The 26308-nt window shown below is 47.9% G+C and overlaps 1 protein-coding gene across 3 annotated transcripts in view; it reads right to left on the bottom strand.

Annotated features, from left to right (window-relative positions):
- The window catches only part of CABLES1 (Cdk5 and Abl enzyme substrate 1), a 129249-nt gene that overhangs the window by 46169 nt on the left and 56772 nt on the right, over window positions 1–26308 (bottom strand). For all 3 annotated transcript variants that reach the window (XM_011939249.1, XM_011939247.1, XM_011939248.1), the window contains exons 2-3: window positions 22414–22485; window positions 16823–16915 (exon numbers count right to left, since the gene is read on the bottom strand). In XM_011939249.1, coding sequence (XP_011794639.1) covers window positions 16823–16851 — 29 coding nt within the window. In that variant the 5' untranslated portion in view covers window positions 16852–16915; window positions 22414–22485. The remainder of the gene's footprint in view (window positions 1–16822; window positions 16916–22413; window positions 22486–26308) is intronic.

Below are 26308 nucleotides of genomic sequence, written 5' to 3'. Positions count from 1 at the left end.
TTTCCAATCTTTCAGCCACGAGGTGCCTAGCAGTAAATGGGCTGCTTGTTCTATTAAATGAGCCCTCACTCTGGGTGGTCCGCACCATTATGTCTAGGAGAGGCTGACAACATGGTACTCGTTCCAGAAAAACATGTTATTTTACTGCATAGGTCAAGTTTAGCAACTACGAATATGGACTGTTTCTCAACAATCCCAGTAGGGTTGCTACTTCCCTGGTTGGCCAGTCTCAAGCGGCTGGAGGGAGGAAGAAGGGAGTAAGGCGTGTCACATCTTTGGGTTCTTCCCCTCCCTTCTCCAATCATTTCATGGACCCTCAGTTTCTGCAGGGGCCAGAGGAGGAATTCACAGCAGAGACCCGCACAGAGGCTCTGGCTCTGTAGCCGGTTTGCCAGTGGAGCTTCCAAGAACATGTCATACATGTTTCCTGAAGTAGTTCTGGCATCTGGGAGGGACTGCAGCTGTGAACCACAGCGGGCAAGTGGCAGCAAGTGATGGCTCCCGGCTTCTTGGCTTCTTACGCTGGGAAACCTTGAACAGCATGGTTCTGACAACAGGTCCCCCGTGATCAACCGTTATGTTTAGAACCTGTGGGGTTCACGTGAATTTGCAGCTTTTCTCTTTATAAACATTAGGGAAATGTTCACGGTAATGGAGATACACAAGAAAAGAATCAGATGTTTGCCTCCTGGAAGGTACATCTATTATGTGAGAAAGAGTTCAATCAGATGACATCAACAAGCACAGTCCACTTCCGCTGTCAGACGCTGACCACCCTCACGTCTTCGCCTCCAACCTCGGCGGCTCTCTTCTCTGACGCCCAAATGGCATATGCAAAAAGCCCAAATCATTTCCTGTGACATACAACACTTTACTTGGAGTTGAGATGACCAGAAAATATTACATGAAAGATGATGACCTCAAAAGAGGAATTAATTCCAGGGAGATGGATCTTTAAGGAATTAAAGGTCACATTTCCACATGAACATCTGCCAGAGGAAAAAAAATAGCAAAGGAAAACATTCCCTGGGGCTACAGCCCACATGGACAAAGCGTCCTGGATACACAATGCTTCCTGAAACGTCCAGGGATCCTCATGAGTGCTCGGAAGCTGAAGGAGCACCGTTCAGCTTTCTTCTTCACGCAGCCTCATTGCCACGCTCTTCGCAAAGCGCTTCTGGTATGAGGGATCTTGCAGCTTCAGACCACAAAGCTTCCACAGCCACAATTCGCTCCCAAGACGCTGAGTGTCCAGAACAGCCAGGAGAGGCACAAGGACACCACCTAAGTGACAGAGCACCACAGGCCACTTTTCACCAAATCTGCTTTTACCCCCCAGCCCAGCACTGGCGGTGTCTACAACGGCAACGTCTCTCACCAGCCAGGATCCTCAAGTACTTCCTCTTTTGCCAAAACACCAGAGGCCTGTTCTATTTCCAGCCCCCTGGGGAGTCTCTGTTGGTTGTGAGAAGGTCTCATCTCTTCCAGGTGAAATGTTCCATTACAACAGAAATATTCTCTTGAGGACATAAAAACAAGCAACCAGCTCCGGGAGGCAGAGGAAAGAAAACCCCATGTGCAGCAATGGGGGAGGTGAATACGGCGATGCCCAGACACAGCCTGGCAGTGTCCACAGCCCAGGGGTCTGTCATCGGCACTAGGCACGCACGCAAAAATTCTGTGGCTCATTCCCTCCACGCCCACGAGGCAAGAAAGAATACGCCTACAAAGCTGATGTTCTGGGTTCAACTGTGCTCCCCAAATGACATGTTGAAACCCTAAGCCCCAGGACCTGCGGTTGTGGCCTTATTTGTAAATACAGTAGTCCCCCTTGTCCGTACGGGATGTGTTCCAAAACCCGCAGGGGATGTCTGAAACCACAGATAGCACTGACGCCTGTATGCACTATGTTTTTTCCTTTGCAGTCACTTCATATAGGGCGGGTAGTGAGACCATGTAGATATGCTGGACTAAGGGCTGACTCATGTCCCAGATCAGAGTGGGAGGGCAAGAGATTTCGCCATGCTACTCGTGCAATCGAGCACTTACGAATTGTTTGTGGAATTTTCCATTTAATATTTTCAGACCATGCGGTTGACTGTGGACAAGAAGGGATTGCTGCAGTGTCTTTGCAGATGTTATCAAGTAAGGATGAGGTCCTACTGAGTCAGAGCGGGCCTTCAATCCAGTGGCTGGTGTCCTTACAAGGCGCAAGAAATTTGGAGACACCTAGACACGCGCAAAGGGAAGAAGGCCACCTGACGGTGGAGACAGAGACAGGAGCGATGCAGCTACAAGCGCCAAAGACACCAAGGCTCGCCAACACCACCGGAAGCTGGAAGAGTCGAGAGCTGATTCTTCCCTTGGGGCTGAGAGAATACGGCCTGGAGCTTTCAGTCTCCAAAACAGGGAGAGAACCCCTTGTTGTTGTCTTAATCACCCAGTTAGTGGCACCTTGTGACGCAGCCCTGGAAAGGGACACAGATCTCCCTGGCATGGCTCTGGGCCACACGCCCCAGCTCAGCAGGTCCTCTGCACACCACACTATGAGCACTGTGCACAGAGACGGTGAAGCAGTCAAGGCCAACGTCCGGAGACAAATGAGTATTACGAAATCTGGAAAACCCGTTCTCTTCCCAGCTCCACTCTGACCCCTTTTCCCACAGTCGTTCCTTCCTCCTCTCACAATGCTTTATTAAAAACTGGAAGAAGGGGACCTGACCCATTTCCGTCTCTTCTGAAGGGCTGGCAATGGCATAATGAGAGTTGAACGAAACCACCACCACCACCAACAAAATGTTCTTGTTTACTCTATTTAAATGCTCATGAGCTACTGGGGGGACGTTCTCCTCCTTAGGAACGACTCCCCTCACTGTTGGATGTGCCTCATCTGGGTACAAGGGCAAAGTGGAGAATCGGTAGGGGCTCCAAGAACATTCTCCACAGAGCAATCTGTTTCCTTCTGACTGGAGTTGGAAGGAGATGCTATTCCAGGGCAGGAGCTGGGAAGAAGGGGTCTCATGGACAAGAGGGCACTAGAACAAGGAGCCTGAAAATGCCCAGGAGGCCCAGGAGGCACCATGGGATTCTAACAGGTGGGAACAGGAGGAAGAGAAGCACGGCTTAACCCTGTGAAGTGTGGAGCTGCCCAAGGTGTCTGGAGCCAGGGAATGGGGGGACATGAGTTAAACAGTCTGATGCATCTGAGAATCTGTGCTAAGTAGCCCACAGATACCACACGGTGGCACTGTTACTGGCGGAGGCGTGAGTCTTCTCTTCATTGACTATGGCTGCCACGTCCACCACCACACTTCCATGACCACAAGATCACTGCTACCACAGTGCAGAACAGGCCTCCCCACCTGCTAAGAAGGCACACCTTATCCTACAGTCTAGGGAGTGGCAAGTTTCTGATAAACAAGTTATATAATCTTCCTCTCCTCCTCCCTTCCTCCCTTACACAAATATTTTCTGAGCACTTAATCCATGCCAGACATTGTACTAGGTGCTGGGGATCTGATGATGAATGGCCCAGCTAAGAACTCCCTCCTTGCAAAGCTTAGGGGTGGTTGGGAGATACCTCCACGCAGAGGTGTAAGTTCTCTGATGGGAAGTAGGGGGGCGCTACTGAGCACACAGGAAGAATAACCCAGCCTAAAGCAGGCAAGGTGGATCCCTGGAGCAAGTGGTAACTGAGACCTCAGGGATAAGTGGCAACCAGTCTACAGTGAGAAGATATGCTGGTGGGAAAACTGGCATGAGTCAGGTTGGGAGAAAGAGCATACAGCCTATTCAAGGAACTGAGTGAATAATAAATGTTCACGGACCTCCACGTGCCTGACTCACCAGTGTTTCCACTCCCCTCTGTACAACCCTTTGACCAACACCCCTGACTCACACAAAACTCAGGCTGGTAGGCTGTTTGCCACCAACCCCCACCGAGTTGTGCACTTACTAAGGGTCACTTACATATGGCCCAATCCTGTTTATGTCAGTTGTATTATTATTTATATTTGCACTTGTTTATTGAAGACTGTGCACTGCTGGGCACCGTGGCTCACGCCTGTAATCCCAGAACTTTGGAAAGCCGAGGTGGGAGATCACATGAACTCAAGAGTTCGAGACCAGCCTGAGCAACATAATGAGACCTTGTTTCTACTAAGAATCAAAAAAAATTAGCTGGGTGTGGTGGCACACGCCTGTAGTCCCAGCTACAAGAGGCTGAGGTAGGAGGATCGCTTGAGCCCAGGAGGTCAAGGCTGCAGTGGGCTATAATTGTGCCACTGCATTCCTAGGTGACAGAGCAAGACATTGTCTTAAAAAAATAAAAATAAAAGTGTGCGCACAAACTAAAGAATGTGGAAAATAAAGAGAAATGCTGTTAAAATTTTTTGTTTAATACTGGATGCGTTAAAAAATATTCACACAAGGCAAGTCATTAAAAAAAAAAAAAACTGCAGTTGAAATAGGTATGAGCAAGACTGCAAAAGATTAGGAAAAAATTGTTAACATCCAAACAGATTTTGCACTCAGATTCTTGGGCCACTTTCGTGAAGTCCCATGTGGACATCCCAGCAATGGCTGGGGACAACGAGGACATAAGGAAGTCGATGCCACAGACAGACTCTGATCTGTGGACCCCACACAAAGGAAAGGCACGGCATGAAAAGCTGCAGAATGGACCATCACTCACGGGCTTAAATGCCAGCACAACATCTAAGCTGTGCAGGAGACTCCTGTGGGTATTTCCTGCGGCATTTACTAACCTTTTCCCCTAACCCAGCAATTACTGTGAATAATTCAGCAGAGCTGAGGGTGGCATGGGGGAGAAGCGTTAGTCCAACTGTGAGGCCGGCTGGAGAAAGGCCTCCTGAGCCCTGTGGGAAAGTCAGGGTTTGGGAGTCCCCAGCTTAAGGTGGGGATTGCAGCCACGGCATGGAGGAGGAGCACTCACAGGAGTGGAGTGGGATGAGGAGCGAGGAGGGTCTGGGACGGGGCGGGAGGAAGGTGGGCAGGGAGGAAGGCAGGCGGTGTCACATGGGCAGAAAAGCTCTCCAAGTCAGAGCACCACACACTGGGTGGCTTACACAACAGAAATGTATTGTCTCACAGTTCTGGGGGCTAGAAGTCCAAGATCAAGGTGTCAGCAGGCCCATGCTCCATCTGAAGGCACTGGGGAAGGTCTGCTCCAGGCCTGTCTCCCGGCTACTAGTGGCTCCATGGCTTGTGGCAGCATCGCTCCAATCTTCACACAGCATTCTCCTCGTGTGCCTCTGTGCTCCAGTTTTCCCTTCCTTCAACAGACTGGGGCTTTTGCTCTGTCACCCAGACCAGAGGGCAGTGCCATGATCTTAGCTCACTGCTGCCTTGAATTCCTTTGCTCAAGTGATCCTCCTGCCTCGGTTTCCCAAACTGCTGGGACTATAGATGTGAGCCACGACACCTGGCTTCAATTTCCTCTTTCTATAAGGGTATCGGTCGTATTGGATTAGGGCCCACCCTACTCCAGTATAACCTCATCTTAGCGAATTATATCTGCCACAGCTCTGTTTCCAAAGAAACTCACATTCTGAGGTACAAGGAGTTAGGACCTCAACACAGGAATTCTGGGGGCTAAGGTAAAGGGAGAACAAGAGGAGTCTGATGTCACAGAAGTGAGCATGTCCGGCCAGGCATGGTGGCTCAAGCCTGTGATCCCAGCACTTTGGGAGACCGAGGTGGGCAGATTACCTGAGGTCAGGAGTTCAAGACCAGCCTGGCCAACACGGTGAAACTCCATCTCTACTAAAAATACAAAAATTAGCTGGGCGTGGTGGCAGACACCTATAATCCCAGCTACTTGGGAAGCTCAGGCAGGAGAATCATTTGAACCCAGGAGATGGAGGTTGCAGTGAGCCAAGATCACACCACTACACTCCAGACTGGGTGACAGAGGGAGACACTGTCTCAAAAAAAAATAAAAAAGAAGTCAGGAAGTCCTTTTGGCATCCCCTCCCCTCCTGCTCAGCCAGAACAGCCCTGGTAGCTGCATCCTGAAGTGTGGTCCGGCCCTGAGTCATCTGCTAGCTATAATTACTGTTTTCTTCTCAACGTGTTGCAGACCAATGGTGGAGACCAAGGACTGACGTCTCCTCTGGGCTCCCAGGCTAAGCAGAAGATTAAAACAGAACCGCCGATAGGGTTTGGCTGTGTCCCCACCCAAATCTCATCTTGAATTGTAGCTCCCATAATTTCCACGTGTCGTAGGAGGCACCCGGTGGTAGAGAACTGAATCATGGGGGCGGTTTCCCAAATACTATTCTCGTGGCAGTGAGTAAGTCTCATGAGATGTGATGGTTTTATAAGGGGAAACCCCTTTTGCTTGGCTCTCATTCTGTCTTGCCTGCCGCCATGTAAGATGCGCCTTTTGCCGTCCGCCATGATTGTGAGGCCTCCCCAGCCCTATGGAACTGTGAGTCCATTAAGCCTCTTTTACTTTTTTTACTCAGTCTCAGGTATGTCTTTATCAGCAGCGTGAGAACAGACGAATACAACCGCCAAGGGAAGGTTCTGTCCGATCTGAAACAATTTCCAACTCTTGTACCTTTCCTCTGTGATTGCTTTTACTTCTTCAAATCAAACTGGTGAAAAAGCAGCAACAAGTACCTGCAGGCTATGAGCTTTTCAGTCGCAAACATGTACATAAGCGAGGCACGGAGCACAGCTGCTATTGACTCTTATTGACTGAAAATCATTTATCTCAAAAGCCTCGTACAGAAGCAGCCAGCCTCACCTCCATGCTGTTTAAAGAGGCATGAATAATAAAACCAGGTGTGTGTGGTGCTGACCTGGTACACCGCCGGGAACTGGGCACCAGCATTCTCAGTGCCAAGTGACTGTCCTGCATGCCAGCTCCTCTCTCTGCTCCCTCCACTTAGTGTCAGGCAAATAAAGCCACGGAAATGCAATGGTCAGTCAGACTTGTGAGCAGCTCTGGGGGCCATCTCACTGAAGGAAGAGCCTAGAACTGGAGCCCCAGTGATGTCTGGGGGAGTCCTGGAGGCTTCCTTAGGCTGTCCACTCCCTGTCCCCTAGACTGGGGTTTTGTTAAGAACTGATCATCAACACCGATGATGACGAGGATAAAGATGCTTCCTGTCGTCTTCTGCCACTGAGGGCTTGGCAGGTGCTAGCCTTTTCACAAAAAACAGTATCTCCGAGAAGAAAAAAAGCCAGCCCAGGAAACGGTCCGTGTTGCAAGGTGCCTCAGAGAAGATGCCTGACTTCTATCAAATTGGATGGGCTCATTTCAGGGAGAAAAAGCAATGACATTTTTCTTTTTTCAAAAAGGCCAGTCTGGGGCTGGTAACGAGCCGTCTTATTTTTTGAAACATGCCACTTCCTCCAAGTCGTTTTTCAAACTAAATTAGGCTGACAGCTTGGAACTGATGAGATCACAAACAAGGTCTTAATTTAGTTATGACCCATCCCCTCTTTCCCTCCAAAACGTTTTGGTGCAACAAGGAAAGGCTCCAGCTTGACTTCAGTCACTGTACTTTTACCATCTTCCTTTAAAATGCAGATAAAGGGTGCTGAAGTCTTTTACGTGTTTCTGTTTTGTTTTAACGTTATCCTATTGAGTTCATACTTTAAAGAGAAAACACTCTGGCTCAGTTCTTCATCCACTCCCATCTCAAATCCTTTTACATCTCTTTGAAAATTCCTCCCAAGGGAGGAGATAGCTCAGTCAACTCACTGCTGAGGACATTTCTCTACCTGTTCACAATGAGATGATTCTCGAAGCAGACCCAGGAGGAGGCACTTCCAGGGTACCTGAAGCCATCTCCTGCATGCCATGCCAACATTCAACACCCAGATGACTTCAAAAGGACACCCAGTAAAGCCCACGCAAGCACGTGACAGAGGGAGGAGACACCCACGTGAAACGAGGGCTCTGTCGCTCTTCAAGACAGAGGTTTATGAGTCTCAAGAACTGTGAGCACCAAGAGGAAAGGTCCTTTCTTAACAGGACCATGAGGGTCACTAGACATAAATGTCACAAAAGTCATTGAGTGTCTCCAGTCTTTTTTTTTTTGAGACGGAGTCTTGCTCTGTCTCCCAGGCTGGAGTACAGCGGCACAATCTTGGCTCACTGCAAGCTCTGTGCCCCTGGGTTCACATCATTCTCCTGCATCAGCCTCCCAAGTAGCTGGGACTACAGGCGCCCACCACCACGCCGGGCTAATTTTTTGTATTTTTAGTAGAGACTGGGTTTCACTGTGTTAGCCAGGATGGTCTCGATATCCTGACCTCGTGATCCACTCGCCTTGGCCTACCAAAGTGCTGGCATTACAGGCGTGAGCCACCACGCCCAGCTGAGTGTCTCCAGTCTTTTTTTTTTTTTTTTTTTTGAGATGGAGTCTCGCTCTGTCACCCAGGCTGGGGTGCAGTGGCCGGACCTCAGCTCACTGCAAGCTCCGCCTCCCGGGTTTACACCATTCTCCTGCCTCAGCCTCCCGGGTAGCTGGGACTACGGACATCTGCCACCTCGCCTGGCTAGTTTTTTTTTTTTTTTTTTTTTTTTGTAGTTTTTAGTAGAGACAGGGTTTCACCGTGTTGGCCAGGATGGTCTCGATCTCCTGACCTCGTGATCCGCCCGTCTCGGCCTCCCAAAGTGCTGGGATTACAGGCTTGAGCCACCGCGCCCGGCCGAGTGTCTCCAGCCTTTATGCTCAGAATCCCAGCTGTCCTTCAGATGAGTCAGTCCTTCCTAGCCAGCAATGAGCGAGGCTGTGTAAATGTCTGTCATCTTCAAAGGTGTATGTAATGGCCGGGAACTGAGATTTGTCTTCACTTCTGTTTAGCCTCCCCTCTGCAGCACACAGCAGAGTTCTCAGTGAAGATGCAGGTTAGAGCCCATGGCGACTGGCTCTCCTCTTATAATAAGCAGCAGCTTCCACTTGCCAACTGCCCTCCTCAGCAGGAGGTTCAAAGGCCCGTTCCAGATGCTGTGGCACTGGGCCGCCAGCCACTGCTCTTCTTTGACAAAAGGCTAGCTCAGACATTTGTGACCAGCTTTTCAAAAAGATCTTGAGTTGCTTTTGAACTTCATATAAAATTAACTCTTTTAGAAGACAATACCCACCCACTCTCTTTCTACAGGAAAGATAAGGTTATCAAAATGACCCGCAATGCCCACCCCTGACTTCTGGTTACCCAGAGCGATTGTGTTCCAAGGCGAGTCAGATCACTCGCACCTCTGCTCAGCACGCTGCGTGGTTCCCACCTTGCTCACAACCAGACGGACCTCCGCGGTCACCGCCGACTTCTCAGAGCTCATCTCGCCTTCCTTCCCTTCGCTCACCTCCACCATGTGGGCTTTCCTACAGTTCCTCAAACACACCCCGTCTCTTCCGCCTCAGTGTCTACATGACTGCTGTTCCATCAGGGTGAATGTGCTTCCCCACTGGGATAGCCCCAGGGCTGGCTCCCTCACCTCCCTCACACCTCCGCTCCCAGGTCTCCCCATCGCCCTAGAGTGTCCTTCCCCACCTCTGGCTGCCTCAGTCTCTCTCCATGGCACATCATCTCATCTTTCACCTGTGCACGTTTATCATTTCCTTCCCTATTGGGATGTAACCTGTTTTATTCATGGATACATCCCAATAGTCACAGACTAGGTGCCAGCAAACATGTGTGGGGTGGGCTGAGGACGTACGTTCCTACAGTGCATGTAGTCAAGGAACTGCCTTATTATTGGGCACCTTGTATCGGGGGAGTCATTAAGCAATAATTCCTCTTGCCCTAAACCCCGGTAACCTCTTATCTACTTTCTGTCTGTAGGGACTATTCTGGTTATTTCATCTAAATGGAGTCACATGACATGTGACCTTTTGTGATTGGCTCATTTCACTCAGCTTATTTTCAAGGTTCATCACAATTCCTTCCACAAAGTCCACTGCCGGGGACCATCCTAATACACATCTAGCTTCCTATGACATGACATGCATGCTGATGGCAGCATCACCGATGGGATCTGCCCTGGTTGGGTGCAAAGGCGACACCAGCCTTCCACGATACTAGCCTTCCATCCGGACAAGCTAAATTAGCTCCCTCTGTATTGGCATTGCATTGTGAGCTTGGGGTGGAACACACTGTCCTAAATGCCAAGATATTTTTCATGTGTACTAAAAAATCTATATTCTGTGCTATAATCAATAATCCACCTGAATTACATTTATCCTTGCTCAGTTTAATCTCGGTGGACTGGCTCTAGCATTTCCAGTGAATGAAGTATCTGGATCTTGGTTCTCACCTGTAATGCTCCTTCCTGCTTCTGCTCTCCCTGCTTTTAGCTTTCCACATGGCTGACAACGAGGCTTCTGGGCCTTTACTCCCATCACTGTCTGCACTGCAGGAGATAACGCTGGCGGGAATGGGAATACCACCTGCTGTTCTACTCAAACTTGCCCTCAGACTGATGATGATCAGCTGACAAATTTCAGCCACCTGCAGAAACTCCAGCTTCACAGTCACCCGGCCCTTCTCACCACTCTTATCTATAGGGACGTGCGATAGTGAGGACATTTTGATGCAATCTAGAAATGTAACGTCCAGGCACTTCCTCACTTTACTAACCAAGTTATTCCATCAATGAGGAATCGAAGCTGATGGGACATGACCTTTTCTTAGTGAACTCATGTTGACTGCTAGTAACCTCCACACAAACCATCTGTTCTCGAACTCTGCTAAGCATCAGCTCTAGGCTTGCCAGTCTATGATTATTAAAATCTACTCTCTCCCGGCCGCACGGGTGGCTCACGCCTGTAATCCCAGCACTTTGGGAGGCTGAGGCGGGCGGATCACGAGGTCAGGGAATCGAGACCTTCCTGGCTAACATGGTGAAACCCCGTCTCTACTAAAAAAGTACAAAAAAATTAGCCAAGCATGGTGGCAGGCGCCTTTAGTCCCAGCTACTCAGGAAGCTGAGGCAGGAGAATGGCGTGAACCCGGGAGGCGGAGTTTGCAGTGAGCCGAGATTGCACAGCTGCACTTCAGCCTGGGTGACAGAGTGAGACTCCATCTCAAAAAAAAAAAAAAAAAAAAAAAAAAAAAAAAAAGAAAAAAGAAAAACAATCTACCCTCTCCCATTACCCTCGCACTGTTTTCCACTGTAAGGCAACTTTTGCCTGGTATCAGACTTAGAACTTCGTTCATTCTCCATGGCACTTTAAAGATCACTTGTGTTTCTAAATTCTTTCTATTCTCCAGGATCTAGCCCTGGTGACTAAAATTCACTTAAAAGGCCTCTCTGTTTATTCAACAAACACTTGCTGCATGCCTACTGTGTGCCTGGCACGCGGCTTTGTTTAGAGTCTACACTTCCAGTTCTACTTGGTAAGGAAGTTAAAAGCAGGCAGCAGCTGACATCTGCTGACCCTGTGCCATCATCCCAGGAAATTCGCCATCCTTTCCCTTCCGCTTCCGAGCATGGTCTTAATAGTAACAGCCTATGGCTATTACTGGTGTTTCATTTTATTGTGGGAAAAATATACATATATAAAACATAAAATGCCATTTAATCAGTGTGCAATTCAGTGTCATTAAGTGCATGCACAATGTTGGGCAACCATCATCACTGTGTATTTCCAAAACTTTTCCATCACCCCAACAGAAACTCTGCACTCATTAAGCACTAATTCCCTCTTGCCCTAACCCCTGGTAACCTCTTACCTACCTTCTGTCTCTATGGACTATTCTGGATATTTCAATTCAATGGAGTCATATGACATTTGACCTTTTGTGACTGGCTCATTCAACTCAGCTTATTTTCAAGATTCATCCACATTGTAGCATGTATCAGTACTTATTCCTTTTCATGGCCGAATACTATTCCATTGTATGGATATACCATATGGTCTATCCACGTATCTGCTGAGACTCTGGGGTTGTTTCCACCTTTTAGCTATTGTGAATAACACTGCATTGGTGTATAACATATCTGTTTGAATACCTACTTCAATTCTTCTGGGTATACAACTAGCAATTAATTGCTAGGTAATTAATTACAATGAGCAATTAATTAATTGTATGGTAATTTTATGTTTAACTTTTTGAAGAACCACCAAACTTTCCCACAGTGTCTGTACCATTTTATATTCCGTCAGCAATGCATGACAGTTTGAATTTTATTTTCTTCTTAACAATCTTGAGCTCACCTAGACTTTAACCTCCCTCACCCCATTCTTGTAAGTTTGCTTAAGCCATTTAAAAAATTAATCCTTGGCCTTAAGCTAATAATTTTTTAAAAATCAGAATGCAAGAGGGAATTTTCTCAAAGACCACCATGACACACTATCTTACTGCATACGGATTTTTCTCTCACATTCTCATCAATGGAGAGAATGAACTTTGCAATCTGATGCCTGGATGTGAATTCTACTTCCTCCTCTCTAGCTGTGAGCTCCAGTTTCCTCCTCTGTAAACTCGGATCATCAGTGTTTTAGTTTTCTACAGCTGCAGAACAAACTGCCACAAAGTTAGTGACTTAAAACAACACAAACGTATTATCTTACAATTCTGGAGGTCAGAACTTGGAAATGGGACTCATGGAGCTAAAATCGAGGTGTTAGCAGAGCTGGTTCCCATGGGAGGCTGTAGGGAGAACTGGCTTTCTTGCCTCTTCCAGATTCTTAGTGGCTGCCTGCATTTCTTGGTTTATGGCTTCATCCTCCATCTTCAAAGCCAGCAAAGCCAGAGGAGTCTTTCTCCTATTGCATCACTCTGACACTGACGATCCTGCCTCTTTCTTCCACTTTTAAGGGCTCTGTAATTATACTGAGGCCACATGAATAATCCAGGATAAACCTCCATTTACAGGTCAGTTCATTTGTGCCTTAGTTCCCCTTTGCCATGTAACCTAACACAGCCACAGGTCCCGGGGATGGGACGTGGACATCTCTGAGGGCCGTTACTCTTGCCTGCCACAAGACAGTAATGCCCTATTCAGATTGTTTCAAGGATTATTTGTATTTCTAAACTCTTTCCATTCCTCGAGATCTAGTCCTGAAGACACACTCACTTAAAAGGCATCTCATTTATTTGACGAACACCTACTGAGTTTTGAGTTAATGAAACAAAGCATGTTTGTATTTTGGGTTTTTGTTTTTGTATTTGCTTTTGTTTTTGAGACAGGGTCTTGCTCTGTTGCCCAGGCTGGAGTGTAGTGGTCTGATCTTGGCTCCATCCCCCAGACTCAAGTGATCCTCCCACCTCAGCCTCCCTAATAGCTGGGACCACAGTCGTGCACCACCGTGCCTGGGCTGCCCAGGCTGGTCTGAAACTTCTGAGCTCAAGCGATCTGCTTGACTCAGCCTCCCAAAGTGATGGGATTACAGGTGTGAGCCACCACACCTGGCCTGAGACAATGCATGTTAAACACTTAGAGCCTGGCTGGCATCCAGCAAGCACTCAATCAAGGCATTTGTTATCATCTTATCCTCATAACTTTATCTTCTGGAAATATGCTCCAAGCCAGAAGAAATTACTTCTTAGTCTAAACTTTCTGCGACTGTGTCCCTAAAATTCAGGGTTCCTTTCCAGCTATGAAATCCAGCATGACCTCCCTCCGGGTCCTGAGGACTGGTCTGCCTTCTGTGTTAAGGTAGAATTGGAGCTGAGCGCAGCATCCCTCATGGCTTCCCCTACCTGCAAGGAGACGAAACACCCAGCAGGGCCAGCCAAGAGTTCCTGCCACGCTCTGGTTCTAGCAGTGGCACTGACGTTCCCTCCACTCCATCTGGCTGGTCTGTGATCTGTCGGCCACTGTCCTTAGCCTCCACCTGGCCCAGTGATATGCAGCATGACCCTAAAGCACTCTCAGCCTGGCTTCTCCGCACTGTATCCGCGCACCAAGCCCTCTAGAAGGTCCCAACGCCAGCCTCACGGAATTCAGATGCCAGACAGATGAAGGTTTTACAGAAGGCAAACTCCATCCTGCATTGCAACCACATGCTTCTGCGGAAGGCGTTCACTTCCACTTTGCATGCTGGCTGGGATTTGTGGTCCAGCGTCACAGGGTGAAGCCATTCCTCATGGGTGAACATAGAGCCGTCTCAGGCCCCAAGGTTTATTTCTAAGCAGCTACTCTGATATTGATCACGAGGTATACTTAAAGTTTTTTGTTTTTCCAGTGCCACAAGTATTGTCTTTTATTATTTCTGGTTCTCAGTTTTAAAAGCATGTTTTCTCCTTTCTGTCTCAAAATATGCTTGAAACTCTTGGTTAGGTAAGACATGAGTATCACAATAGAGGCTCCCTGCTCATTTCCTGAGCTACATACTGGTCCCTGCTGAGACGAGAAGTCCAAATCCTTCTCAATACTGGGGCCTCTATCACACGGTCAGCAGGTCTGGGGACGTGGGAGCCTCCATGCCAGGGTTTTCAGGGCCAGAACAGCGAATGAGCCGTGGATTTGACCTGCAGACGGAGAGGCTGGGCTGTGCTGATCAGGGGTCCCAAGGAGACTCAGGAACTGGGCACAGCCCGATGCACAGATGTGATTTAGACTGTACAGGCTGGGAGGGAGCCTGCAAGGGCCTTGGGGACTGTGCAGGTGCCACACACTCACCTCCCATCTCTGAGGTGGGGGGATCAGAGACCCCTAAGCCAGCACACAGGTCCCTCCCTCTGAGATCATGACCAGAACCTCTCCCTACCTGTCATTTCAGGGACTGGGCTCACCCAATGCCCTGGCTGCCTCCAGCAGGAGATTCTGCTCCTGCTGCCCAGCTGCCGTGGGGCAGAACTGCTGCGTTCCTCTCTCGAAAGGCTGGGTCATGTCCTCTCATTCATCAGCTCTTGACTACAATTTCCTTCTGTCACCTCAGAAATCGTATTTTCTTCCTGGCTTCCTCCCAGGCTCTCGCTTTCATCTGTCTAAGGACAATCCCTCCTTGCTAATAAACCTCAAGTGGGAGGGCCAGCTCCTCCTGCCAGCCCTTTCATCTGCCCTTTGCACAAGAACACCAGCTCTCACCTGGGCATACGACTTGGCCATCGCCTCAGCCTACAGCCTGCGGTTCCCACACAGGCCCTGGAGCTCTCTTTCCTGCCCTAAATTCCAATTCTCAGATGTTCAGATAAGCTGAGAATCCTCTTGGCGCCCCCTGAGAACTCCCCAGCAAAACTGCCAGCAATTGCGGGCTTTGCTGTTTATGTTCTCCTAGGTCAAGAGTGTGCTGGGGAAGGTGGTTCCGTAATGTTCTTTGGAAATATCATTAATCCAAGTCTTTTATTAACTGTATCCTCTCACTACCTGACCATGCTGGGGTAATCATCCGACTTTGCGCCCTGCCAGCTAGCATCAGAGGTGGGAACACTATTTGCTTGACCCATTCCTTTGGCTTTGTCATTGATTTCATTGAGAAATTAAAGGCTTTCTACATTTATGCTATGGTTCAAGAGACCATGAGCAAAACATAAATGTAAATCAATGATAGATAATTACACCAAAATGGCCTGAGTAAGCTCTGTATTCTTTAAGTACAAGCCTCACAAGAAAACAACAGCAGTGGTTAACTAAAGCACAATAATTCTTAAGTGTCAGCGAAAATAAGGGTGAGAGAGAGAGAAATTCAGAGTATTCGATTTAACAAATAACTTGGTCAATTTAAACTAAAAGCATTGTACTTAAAATATGAACATATACTGATGATGTAAAAATCATTTGGAAATCTCAATTTTGCTCTTCTGAAACCACTGCAATTGTTATAAAATCATGTTCCCTGTCCTTATAAGGCTTTAAAACTAGGCATAAACTTCAAGATAACAAGCCTGTAAAAACTGTAATTGTTGTGTGTTATTACACAGGCTGTACAGGGTATTTTATACCACCGACTTACAGTCATGCTGGGCCTTAATGAGTCTAACTAAAAGACTTTTTAGCAATTTTCATTTTGTATGGATTAGAGAGTATTAGTGAGGCCCATATGGTCTTCTATAAATTAAGAGATCAAACAAGAGAATCTTCTGCAGCAGGACCTCAGCTCTGGATGGCGTCTCTGACTCACCCATTCAAGTCAGTGGGGAGCAACCGCCCCCAAGGGTTACAGAGTATCAGGGACCCCAGAGGTCTTGGACTCTGTCCCCATGCACCATTGGAGCTGAGATGAAAGGACTCAGCCATTCAGTCATGAGCATGCTGGCAACAATGATTCTATCTGTTGTCTGGAAGGTTTTAATATCACAGTCATATAAATTTCAACCAGTTTTATGTAATGGTGCTTCCCAAACAAGCAACTGAAGAGCCGGAGAAATACACACTCCAGATGTTGGCTGACCCAGGAATTGGGATCAGAACTGAGGAAGAATCTGCCAGCAAAGTCGTGACTCTACTCTCCTGAAGAGAGTCAAAGCCGAGACCCAAACTAAGTCCAGGCGCAGATCTAGGAGGGCATTTATTGACCAGCGCACACAATGGTGGTGAAAAACGAAAACAAAACCAACACAGCAGGAAAAAAACAAATAAAAACTCCCCAAAACCCAACTGTTTTTCTGTTCAAAGGTTTCTATAAAAATCCTTTGTGTGCTCTCAAAAACTCAGTTTGTTTCTGGTCTAAACATCTCACTCTGCCTCAGGAGTATTCGTTATTCTCTACAGATTCCTTTTGGTGATTCTGGCATGAGTGGGGTGGAAACTGTCGGGGAAGGTTTCATGAGATCCTATTCATCTTAAAAGTGTGGGCTTGGGTTTGCCGAGTTTTGGACACTAAAACTGTCCCCCCTTTCCCGTCCCTGTCCCCATCCACTGGTGCTGGCAGCCGTGTCTGTGTGAATGTAGTACCTGCCATTCCTGGTATCGTGTTGCCGCATGTTCTTGATAAAATGAATCTTCTTAAAATTCTTTGGTCTGGGTGAACCTGAGAGAGTTCGACATCTGAAAAATAAAGTGAATTCGAAAACACAGTCAGTTGCCTGCTGGACAGCTGAGACATCTCCACATAAAGACAGGAAGGAAGGACCAGACACATGGCTTGAGTCACCCCAAAGAAGGCAAGAATCTGCGGGGATAATGAAGTCAACACGGCTGGAAGCAAGGAAGCTTAAAAAAGGCCCAAGGATAGACAACTTCTTGATAATACTGACATTATTTTATATGGGTCTCTAAAAAGTCAACTAATCAAGAATATTGTCCCCTGCATTAAAAAAAAACAAAAAACAAGAAACCTATGCATATTCCAAAGACATTATTCTTTATTGTCATCTTAAGAAGAATTCTCCCATATCAACAAAGGGAAAGGGAACCAAAAACTGTACATTTAAAGGGGGTAGGGAAACACCGGAAAATTCAGTTCAAAAACAAGCCTGAATCATTTTTCTTCCGTAACAAGATTTTGGCCTGAATTACCTGGACAGCTGCCTTAAGTTTCAACTTGACCCGCTATGCCTGGGAGGTCACAGTTTCACACTGAATGAGAAATCAGAGACCCAGCTAGTTGCTGTTTTTGTTTTGTTTTGTTTTTAAGATAAATTTTAAATAAACATTTGTTGAACTAAAATGGCTTGGATTCAAGTTTTTTTAAATTTTTGTTTTGCTGGAGTATACAACATTTGCCTGTACTACAGGACTAGCAAAACAAACCACAGGTCAAGGAGACCTTACTTCTGTGTAGTGTTTTCACCTGGCAAATTTTAAGTTACAAAACCACAATCACGACGACAGAAAAGCAAAATGCTCAACAAACAAGAGTCTCAAGTTTATTCTAGATAAAAGTGGCTGTGACTTTTTGATTTTGAGTTTTGCTCCCAAAAAACCTTTCTGACCTGGGCCACAGGAGCCAGCTCCTGCCATGGCACATGGTGCCTGTGACCTGACTCTTGACTCTAAAGAAAGATTCTGGGCTGGCTGTGGTGGCTCATGCCTATAATCGCAGCACTCTGGGAGGCCGAGGAGGGCAGATCAACTGAGGTCTGGAGTTCCAGACCAGCCTGGCCAACATGGTGAAACCCCGTCTCTACTAAAAATACAAAAATCAGCCTGGTGTAGTGGCAGGTGCCTGTAATCCCAGCTACTTGGGAGGCTAAGGCAGGAGAATCGCTTGAACCCAGGAGACCGAGGTTGTAGTGAGCCAAGATCATGCCACTGTACTCCAGCCTGGGCAACAAGTAGGACTCTGTCTGGGGAAAAAAAAAAGAAAGATTCTTTTAAAGGCTTGCAGAGCCCTGTTTGAGGACATTTAGTAGATGCTTCCTGTGGCTTTCAGGGGAGGTTAGACGGGGATGGGATTGACACTTTACCCCCAGATCCAGGCCTCCAAACCCGGATTTTAATTTTTTTTTTTTTTAAATAAAGACAAGGCCTTGCTCTGTCGCACCTTGCAGTGGTGCGCTCACTGCAGCCTCAAAATCCTCCCACCTCAGCCTCCCAAAGTGTTGGGATTATAGGTGTGAGCCACTGTGCCTGGTCTACTAAACCCAGAATTAATTGGCTCAAGGTTCAAGGAGATAGGGCCTCGCTCTGCCTTTGCTCTCTGGGAACAGATCCAGAACCCCAAATGGCCTCATTTCTTCCTCCAGAATGACTGCTTGAATCTGCAGGTCACTCAAAGTTCCCACCTGTCACACATACACAAAGAAGGTTCTTGAAACATCAAGTCACTGGAAAGAGGAGAATCCCTGAAAGCATAAAGTGGTTTCTGGATAGGGCCAAGTGTTCAGAAGCATTCTTATACCCCTTCCGCGGCTTCCTTTCCCAGGAGTAGAGCTTCCTGGGCCAGCCAATCTGAGGGCAGCAGGCCAAGAGCTAGACAGTGCGCGGGTTCAGGCAGCTCGCAGATCCTGCCACCTCAGCAAACTCTGGCTCCTTCCTCCCACCTCCCAGCTGCAGGAAGCTGGGATTGACGCCAGCACAGAGGAAGGACGGCCTGAGTTGCTCCCTGCAGAAAGAAGGGCCCCAGATTCCTCAGCCTTCTTCTGGAAGTGGAAATCCACAAAAGGGCCACAGGTGGCTGTCTGCACCAGCAAAGGAAGGAGGTGAGGCGGTGATCACTTTAACAGCTGTGGCCACCAGCATCCATCCACCCAGACGGTTTGGAAGGGCAGGTGCTGATGGCGAAACAAATAGAGGTTTTTCCTGACAACTAGCAGAAATGGCTTAACTCCTTATTTTTGGACACCAGGTAACCACCAGGCAGATGCAAAACTCCTCAGTCCAAGTCCTCTCATGATGCATGCTCCGTTCTTGGAGTTCCGGGTAGATACAGGAAATCCACTAACAAACCATGATGTGCTAGAGAAAAGTAGGACTTTTAACAGGGTAACTTAACAAAGATCTTTTATTTCCCTATCAGCACCCAATTCTAACTGCACACACACCATACTAATCTAGCCCTTCATTAAGCAAGCTGTTTGTTGTCTTGCTTTTCTTTTTCTTTTAAGCCTTCAACCAAATCACCAGGGAATCTAAGAAATGCTTTAAGAGAATTGTGGCGTGGGCAACAATTGCCAAGGAACTGGAATACTGGGCGCTCAGGTTGCGGCAGGTTAAGCAAAGAACGAATTAATGTCAAAGCTGCCTGCAACAATGTGTAAACATCCATTTAAAAACATACATTTTAAGTGATGCAAAATTAAATTAGCATAGAATTAAAATAAAAACTAATTTAAAGAAAGATGAGCTCTTTCTTGTTAGCACTGATTACAGGATATATTTAATTATGCAAAAGATCTAATAGATGCCTTGGAGCCATTTGTTCTTCTGCTGAGCTTAAAAGCAAGTTGGGCTAACAGCCTTCCACCCCCCCAGTTCCCAAAATACTTCAGCATCATTACCGGTGTCACCATTTCACAGACCGGGGAAGGCTTCAGCGATCAGCCAACTGGTCTTCCCATTTTATAGATGGGAAAACTGAGGCCCCAGAGACACTAAGTCAATTTCCAATGCTACATACCCAGTTAGAGTCAGGCTAAGAACTCAGGTTTCCAGGCTCCCAAACTAATGTCTCTTCTTCTACACCATGCTAATATAACTCCTAGGAATAAGTGAATTTCTAAGTAAAAATGAGAACAGTTATGCTTTTTAAGTTCTCTTTTCTTAAGTTTTCTTTTTTAAGAAACTCCAGGCTAGAGTGCAATGTTGAGCATAGCTCACTTAAGTCTCGAACTCCTGGGCTCAAGCGATCCTCTTGCCTCAGCCTCCTGAGTAGCTGGAGCTACAGGTGCATATCCATGTGCCTGGTTATTTTTTCTTTCTTTCTTTTTTTTTTTATTTGTAGAGATGGGATCTCACTACATTGCTCAGGATGATCTCAAATTCCTAACCTCAAGCAACCCCTCTGCCTCAACCTGTCAAAGTGCTGGGGTTATAGGTGTGAGCCACCATGCCCAGCCAATATGAGAACTTTATTTATTTATGTATTTATGTGTTGACTGATTGATTGTAGACATGGGGGGGCTCTCACTACATTGCCCAGGCTGGTCTTGAACTCCTGAACTAAGCGATCTTCTTGCCTCCACCTCCCCAAGTGCTGGGATTATAGGTGGGGGCCACCGCACCCTGCTGAGAACTTTTTTAAACTAAAAAAAAGTCCCTTAGTGGAATAAACACTTGATTTCTAAAACTCTTTTGATTTCTGACATTCTTAAAATTTTATAATAACAAGATTTGAGGTTCAGTGCAGTATTCTCTGAGAGCTGGTGGAAGTCACAGTTGAGGCTGACAAGCATTTTTACTGCACTCATTTGTGCTACCACAAGGCTGAGGGCCAGTCTGGGTGGATTCCGTGAAGAGGGGTGACAGGGCACCAACCAGGAACACAGAACCCAGGTACTCCTCTGGCCTCTCCTCGACACCTCGAGACTCAAGGACACTGCATCCCAAGGCTGGAGAGCCCTGCCCGTGAATTCCTGAAGACGGAAGAGCCCTCTGAGCCTGTACCCTGAGTCGCCTGGCTTCCTTCGGCTCGCAGTGACCATGCTGTTCCAAGGACCATGGCTTCTAGCAACCTCTCAAAACTCCAGGGGCTTCTCAACGTTATTCATGGATTTTCCCATTTGTGGCAGGTGTGAGGGAGAACCTCGGTCAGATTGTGAGGTCACTCACTCTAACACCAAAGCCACTCAGTGCGCCTGCGAACACCTCTCCTCCAGGCTCCTGAGTATGTGGACCGAGGCCAGCTCCCTCGTGGGACTTTCAGTGTAGCTGTCTGTATGACTCCTGCAGGGAAATGGCTTTCTCCCACTTCACGGCTCCTCACAGAGTAACACTCGTGCCCAGGCCATGTCTGCCACACAGCCACATACCACACATCGTAAGAGGCTCCTGGAGGTTACCCACGCTTTGAAAAAGACTCCAAAAGTGAAGATCGGACTGTTCAGCCCTTTCTCTTTGGGATGATGTCAGTGACAAAATTCACAGTCGCTAGACACCTCCCCCCGTGACCCCAAGCTGTCTGTGCTCAGTCTGCCCTCTGCTCTTCATGCAGGCGGAGCCCGTGGACATGAGCTCTACCCTGGGAGTGAAGCTTCAGGTGGGGAAGGAGCCAGATCCAGGGGGAGGCTGTCCCCAACAGCAGCACCCTGCCAGGCTCAGAAGGAGGAGCCAGGCGCTCCCAAGTCCTGACCTGGCCAAGGCATGCAGGGTGCAGATGCGGGCTCAAGGAGGAGCTGATACAAGTCCACAGGAGCTGACGTCCTCCCGATGCCCTCCCTGCTGCCGCCTGCCCTGTGGTCCCCAGGAAGCTCCTGCGCCCCATCTTCCTGGCTTACTCCCACATGCTGCCCCACCCAGCTCAGGGCTGCAGTGAGGATGGAAGGGGGTGCAGGACCTGAGTGCACTCTCCTCCATGAGGGCCTGGCTGGGTTAGAGAGGAACCTGCCAGTTACTGGCACAGCACAGCACAGCTCAGCAACGGCTGTCACCCAAAAAGATGCCTTGCAAGCACCTTTCTAATCCCGAGGGAGAACCAGAACACTTTCAGACCCCAGAGAGCACTCACAACTATCCTAACTGGGCTTCCTAGCAACTAGCCAGGGAGCAACATCGTGGTCACCTCCTGAGGAGTTCTCGTTGTCCCTCCTGCTGAGAAAGAAGTCCAGGACTGTACCACTGTGACTGCACCTGGGGGACGGGCTGGGATAAATGCTGGGCTCTTGCTCCATTAAGCAGCAGTTTATAAAATGAAGAGAAGATAAGGAAAGAGAAGCACCCAAATTCCAGGCAAACTGGGCTATTCCATCACGTAATCGGACTTAATGTTGTCTAGTTCTAATGGTCCTCAGAGGTAGGCTGGACACTAGGAGATGTCCCATAGTCTGTGGGATTCAGATGGTTATTTTTAAATTTAATTCTATAGATCAAGAACTTAACAAACCAAAATCAATCTCTGGCTGTCATGGTGTACTGTTTACATACACACAAGTGAAACAGAAAATTACCTCCGGAGAGGGGCGTTCTCCTCAATATCTTCCAGGGTCTCCAAGGAGGATCTCTGGGAGATGAGGCGCCGTCTGCAGAAAGAAGGAGCAAATCTGGGAGTTAAAACTGCAACGCAGAACTCATCAGACATTTCTGTAAATCTAAAACTGCCCTAGAACAAAAACATGAAGTCCATTAAGAAAAGATCAGACAAAAGCTGCCTCTAAGAGGCTGCCATGTTCCCGCCCTGCACGCCAGGCCCACCTTGCTGGCTGAATCCTGGGCACTCTCCTGGTTAGAGGGCCTCTTTGTGATGATTAAGGAAGTGACTGATCCTTTTGATGCTGCCATTTTCCCCAAGGACACACACATACACACAAATTCTATATATTATAATATATAGAATAACTTGAGCGCTGTGTGCAGCTTTTCTGAGGCATTAGCTAATACTGTGAAGTATTCCACTATCAGTGATTTGAATCCGGTAACTGATAAATATTAAATCTAAAACCCTATTAAAAACAACTTCAAAATCATTAGGATGCAATAAAAAGGTTACGCTCCCTGGATGGCCATGATTTCAAAACCAACTAGAAACAAGAAAGAAATTATTCCTTTGGGAGAGTATCTCACAGACTGGGTAGAAAGAATAAATATGTGGCATGATTATGCAAAACATTAACTCTTCTGGGCTGCTAAGGAATTGCAAACCGCCTGCTAAAACCTCCCCAGTCTACCAGTTTCTGTTGCCAGGCTGAAATAAGAACAAGTCCTAGTTAACTAAGAAGATCAGGTACGGGGAGCAGGGTAGAGAGTGGGGTGACTTTCAATAAATCCACTTGAACGAAGACTGTCATTTGATAGTAAACGATTTGGTGGAGCAGGATGGACGGAACATGTTTGACGGGGTTGTTCCTTAAAATGGAACTAAAAATACGAAGACAAGTCTATTTTTTATTACATTTGGCAAAACATAGCCTAGGATCATGCAGTCATAACCACGTTCTAATTTGTCCTAATGAACAAAGAAAGAAATGACTTTGTGGTGTTTTTTTGTTTTGTTTTTGTTTTTAATTTTGTGTGTACTTTTTCTGACCAACTACTCTGATACCTTTGGCTTGTTTGGCTTTTATAAGACAATCAGAAAGGTAATTTTTGTAGGAAACTATTCCACAGCTTCATCAATTTTCCATCTTCCTTAATTTTTTGATACTCAAATCCTTAAAAAAAAAAAAAAAAAAACTTGTGGCCGGGCACGGTGGCTCAAGCCTGTAATCCCAGCACGTTGGGAGGCTGAGGCAGGCTGATCACCTGAGGTCAGGAATTCAGGACCATCCTGGCCAACACGGTGAAACCCCGTCTTTACTAAAAATACAAAAATTAGCCGGGCGTGGTGGTGCACACCTGTAGTCCCAGCTACTTGGGAGGCTGAGGCAGGAGAATGGCCTGCACCCGGGGGGCAGAGGTTGCAGTGAGCCGAGATCGCACCACTGGACTCCAGCCTGGCGACAGAGAGAGACTTCGTCTCAAACAAACAAACAAACAAACAAACAAAACTCGTCATACAGCCTCCTTGTCTCTTCTCCAACTGTAAAATAGTGAAACATAGAACACTCTCAGCTTCGCACTCATCAATGTGTGTGAACCAAGCACACCCATCGCCCTCTGTGTTTGTGACGTACCAGACTTTCTGCAGAAACTGTGGCTTCACTCTGCAATTAACTAACAGTGAATTTCCATTTCCATAATATTGCCAGATTTCCAAGAGTCAGCCAGAGCTGTGGAGGCGGCACTGGTCTTACCTGAGAGCAGTGCAGAGGCAAGCTGAGGAGGTGGGGAACTGATCTGACAGGTAGCCAATTCATGAGTGACAGGACTTCCCCGCGGAGCACTGTAACTCAGGGAACAGAGCTCGCCGAGGCCCCTGTGATGGCACCTGCAGCTGGAGCTCTGCAGTGTCTGTGCTATAGGTTGAGCCACAGCCCTCTGAAATCCCAGTTAATCCTAGGAAAGCAGGCAGGTGAGCAGCAGGCCTAGCCTCTCTCCAGGTGCTGAGTCCCAGGCTGGACTGGGGCAGACTCACACCTGCCCATTGCAGATCTCAGCACCAGAAACCCAATGTTACCCATCCAAAGGGTGGTGTAATTCTACACAGAACACCTAGCGGCTAGAGTCAGACACTCAAATTGCAATCCTGGGGTCCAAAGGCTTCAGGGTCTGAGAAAGCTCCTTAATCCGGCCGGGCATGGTGGCTCGTGCCTGTAATCCCAGCACTCTGGGAGGCTGAGGCGGGTGGATCACCTGAGGTCAGGAGTTTGAGACCAGCCTGGCCTACATGGTGACCCATCTCTACTGAAAATACAAAATTAGGCCGGGCGTGGTGGCTCAAGCCTGTAATCCCAGCACTTTGGGAGGCCGAGACGGGCGGATCACAAGGTCAGGAGATCGAGACCATCCTGGCTAACACGGTGAAACCCCGTCTCTACTAAAAAATACAAAAAACTAGCCGGGCAAGGTGGCGGGCGCCTGTAGTCCCAGCTACTCGGGAGGCTGAGGCAGGCGAATGGCGTGAACCCGGGAGGCGGAGCTTGCAGTGAGCTGAGATCTGGCCACTGCACTCCAGCCTGGATAACAAGAGTGAAACTCTGTCTCAGGGCAAAAAAAAAGAAAAGAAAAGAAAGTTCCTTAATCCTTGAGCCTCAGTTTGTTCATCTATGAAGTGGGAAACAGCAATTAACTGAGAAAGGGACACATGTAAAGTCCCAGGCCCACGGCAGTTCTTGATGAACGGGAGCTACTGGGCTTTTGATTGACACTCCAGTTTCCTTCACTGAAGCTGCACCCTGACCTGCACCCCAGCTCAGTTGACCAGGAGCAGGCTGAGTGCCCTAGCTCTGGCCCCCACTCAAGGCCCAGCCAGTGGCAGGGTCACCCCAAAATGCCTTGTGCCTGAGCCCACCCGAAATGCGTACGTGTTCCTTCCACACCTACACCCACTTCAAAGCACAACTGACTCTGCGCGTGTACACAATGGGGTGCACCGAGAAGCACAAGTCACACTCACTGATGTGTTGGCCACCTATAAAATCAGTGCCCCCAGGTCTCCTTGCACTGCTCTCAGGTCTCCCTGCAGACAGGAGGCAGTGATTAAAAGATTTACTCTGTTTATCTCTGCATGATGTTCTGAGCTTTTAAATCCAAAGTAAAACACTCATTGAAGTATTTACTTAAATTAAGTATGCACATCTAAATTGTCATTAGCGATAACTTCCACAGGCAGAAATAAATGTATAGGCTTCGGATCCTGAGAATCTCGACACATTCTGTCATACTTTGAGCCTTCCTTTGTAGAACAGCATTTTCAGGTAACCAGTAAATAGGCAATTGATGTTGTGTTCAATCCGCACCCACGCAACTGAGATGATTGTGCAGGGGAAGGGCTGAAGGCTGCCCTCCTTCAGGTACCCTAAGGAGCCCTGGGGAGGCCCTGGGTGGGCTCTTTGGGCAGCACGGATGCCGCCCAGGCTCTAGCAGAGTCCAGAGCCCAGCCAGGCAGGTTCCCCTCTCCACGCATCCACCCCCACTCACTCAACAATGTGACCGTGAGCCCTCTCGGGAACACACAGCTGAACCAGGCTTGCCTCCTGTCCTCAGGGGCTCAGAGTCACGTGGGGATCAATGGGACGGCCACCAAGAAGCTCCATTAACAATCCCTGAAGCCCCTGCATCCTTCAGGGCTGTGGTGTGAGAACACTCCGGCTGAGTCCCAGAGTGAGCACAGAAGGCCCTGACGGGAAGCGCAGACTCCTCCAACATCCAGACCAGAGTGTTTCACCCTAGAAAATCAGGCCCATCCACAAAAGCACACGACCCAGTAACTCCCCTTTCACAAAGCTGTAGCCACCTCTTCCTGCA

Source organism: Colobus angolensis, unplaced genomic scaffold (assembly GCF_000951035.1).
Source record: "Colobus angolensis palliatus isolate OR3802 unplaced genomic scaffold, Cang.pa_1.0 Scaffold18, whole genome shotgun sequence".
Lineage (NCBI taxonomy): Eukaryota > Metazoa > Chordata > Mammalia > Primates > Cercopithecidae > Colobus > Colobus angolensis.
Note: the sequence above shows the minus strand (reverse complement) of the source record. Positions and strands in the feature narration are given on the sequence as shown.